The 1,472-nt window shown below is 39.6% G+C and overlaps 1 protein-coding gene across 2 annotated transcripts in view; it reads left to right on the top strand.

Annotated features, from left to right (window-relative positions):
- Positions 1–35: 35 nt before the first annotated feature.
- Positions 36–1,472, top strand: part of LOC107575035 (putative deoxyribonuclease TATDN3) — a 3,682-nt gene continuing 2,245 nt past the window's right edge. For both annotated transcript variants that reach the window (XM_016261441.1, XM_016261442.1), the window contains exons 1-8: positions 36–154; positions 239–271; positions 346–419; positions 492–570; positions 651–713; positions 893–1,002; positions 1,084–1,139; positions 1,217–1,329. In XM_016261441.1, the coding sequence (XP_016116927.1) occupies positions 101–154; positions 239–271; positions 346–419; positions 492–570; positions 651–713; positions 893–1,002; positions 1,084–1,139; positions 1,217–1,329 (582 nt within the window). In that variant the 5' untranslated portion in view covers positions 36–100. The remainder of the gene's footprint in view (positions 155–238; positions 272–345; positions 420–491; positions 571–650; positions 714–892; positions 1,003–1,083; positions 1,140–1,216; positions 1,330–1,472) is intronic.

Raw genomic sequence — 1,472 nt, 5'->3', positions numbered from 1 at the left:
ACCGCCCCCCCACATACTAGTGGGATTCCGTCACATCCGGTTAAGCTGTTTATATGTCTGCTGATCTGTCGTGTTAGAACGATCTGAAAAATATAAACCCATGCAAGGATATATCGACTGTCACTGTCATATATCTGCTGAGGAATTTGACAGCGTAAGAGATACAAGTGCAAGGTTCATTCAGTAATACTATGAAGCTCTCTGAGGAGTTCCTTAATGATTGTGTTTTATATTTTAGGACATTGATGAAGTCATTCAGGAGTCTAAAAAGGTAGCTCTGTTAGTCTGTATTCTCTTTCAGGATGTTATCATATTAAGAGTGCAATAATATTGTTTCATTTTCAGGCTGGGCTTGTTGCCCTTCTTGCAGTAGCAGAGCATGCTGGTGAATTTGAGAAAATTATACAGCTCTCACAAAGGTATGCATCTGATATCTTACTACATCATGTTTTTTAGCAAACTCAATATTAAGCGGCTGTAATGTTTTATAGGTTCCCAGGATTCGTCATGCCATGTCTTGGAGTTCATCCTGTCCAAGATCCGGCACAACCCAGGGGTGCCTTACCCGAGGTCTGAAATATGTGCATATAAAGACTAAATGATTGTACTGTCTTACACCTGACACTGTTTCCTTCTTTTCTACCCCACAGGATTTAGATGCAGCATTGCCACTGATCGAGAAATACAAAGAGCACATTGTGGCTATTGGCGAGGTTAGACATATATTGTATGTCTAACTAGCTGTTCTTGTGGGTTATAGGTAGAGAACAGACTTATGTAGTAGATAGGAATAGTTCATTACATAACTTGCTCAACAATGGATCCTCTGCTGTCAGAATGAGAGTTCAAATGATTAGTGGTATGATGATTTAACGTGTATCATCATGTACAGGTTGGCCTGGATTTCACACCACGTGTAGTCAACAGTGATGCTGGGAAAGTCGGTCAGAGACAGGTGCTCATTCGACAGGCTGAAATCGCAAAACAGTTGAATCTGCCTCTGTATGTGTCGCTCTCCTGGATTTGTATTTTTGTGGTAATAATGTTATGGTCTTTCATATAGCACTGCATTTTGTCTATTAGGAACGTACACTCAAGATCTGCTGGACGACCAACCATCCATCTTCTGAAGGAGTTGGGTATGCATAACAAAATGCATTGACAAGGACCGTTGCATAAATTGGTTGCTTCTCATGATCATGGCATCTGTTTTCAGGTGTAGAGAATGCACTTCTTCATGCATTTGACGGAAAACCTTCGGTTGCGATGGAGGGTGTAAAAGCTGGTTATTTTTTCTCAATACCTCCATCCATAGTCCGAAGCGATCAGGTAAATCTAACCTACGTTTAATAACATTTGACTTCTCATGCCAGTATTTGCAAGGTCTGTTTACAGTATGTGCTCTACTAATAGTCATATTACTAATCAGGAATAAACTATAAAAGATATATATACACACATATATATATATA

The sequence above is a fragment of the Sinocyclocheilus grahami genome, unplaced genomic scaffold, assembly GCF_001515645.1.
Source record: "Sinocyclocheilus grahami isolate Dianchi unplaced genomic scaffold, SAMN03320097.WGS_v1.1 scaffold2443.1, whole genome shotgun sequence".
NCBI lineage: Eukaryota > Metazoa > Chordata > Actinopteri > Cypriniformes > Cyprinidae > Sinocyclocheilus > Sinocyclocheilus grahami.
Note: the sequence above shows the minus strand (reverse complement) of the source record. Positions and strands in the feature narration are given on the sequence as shown.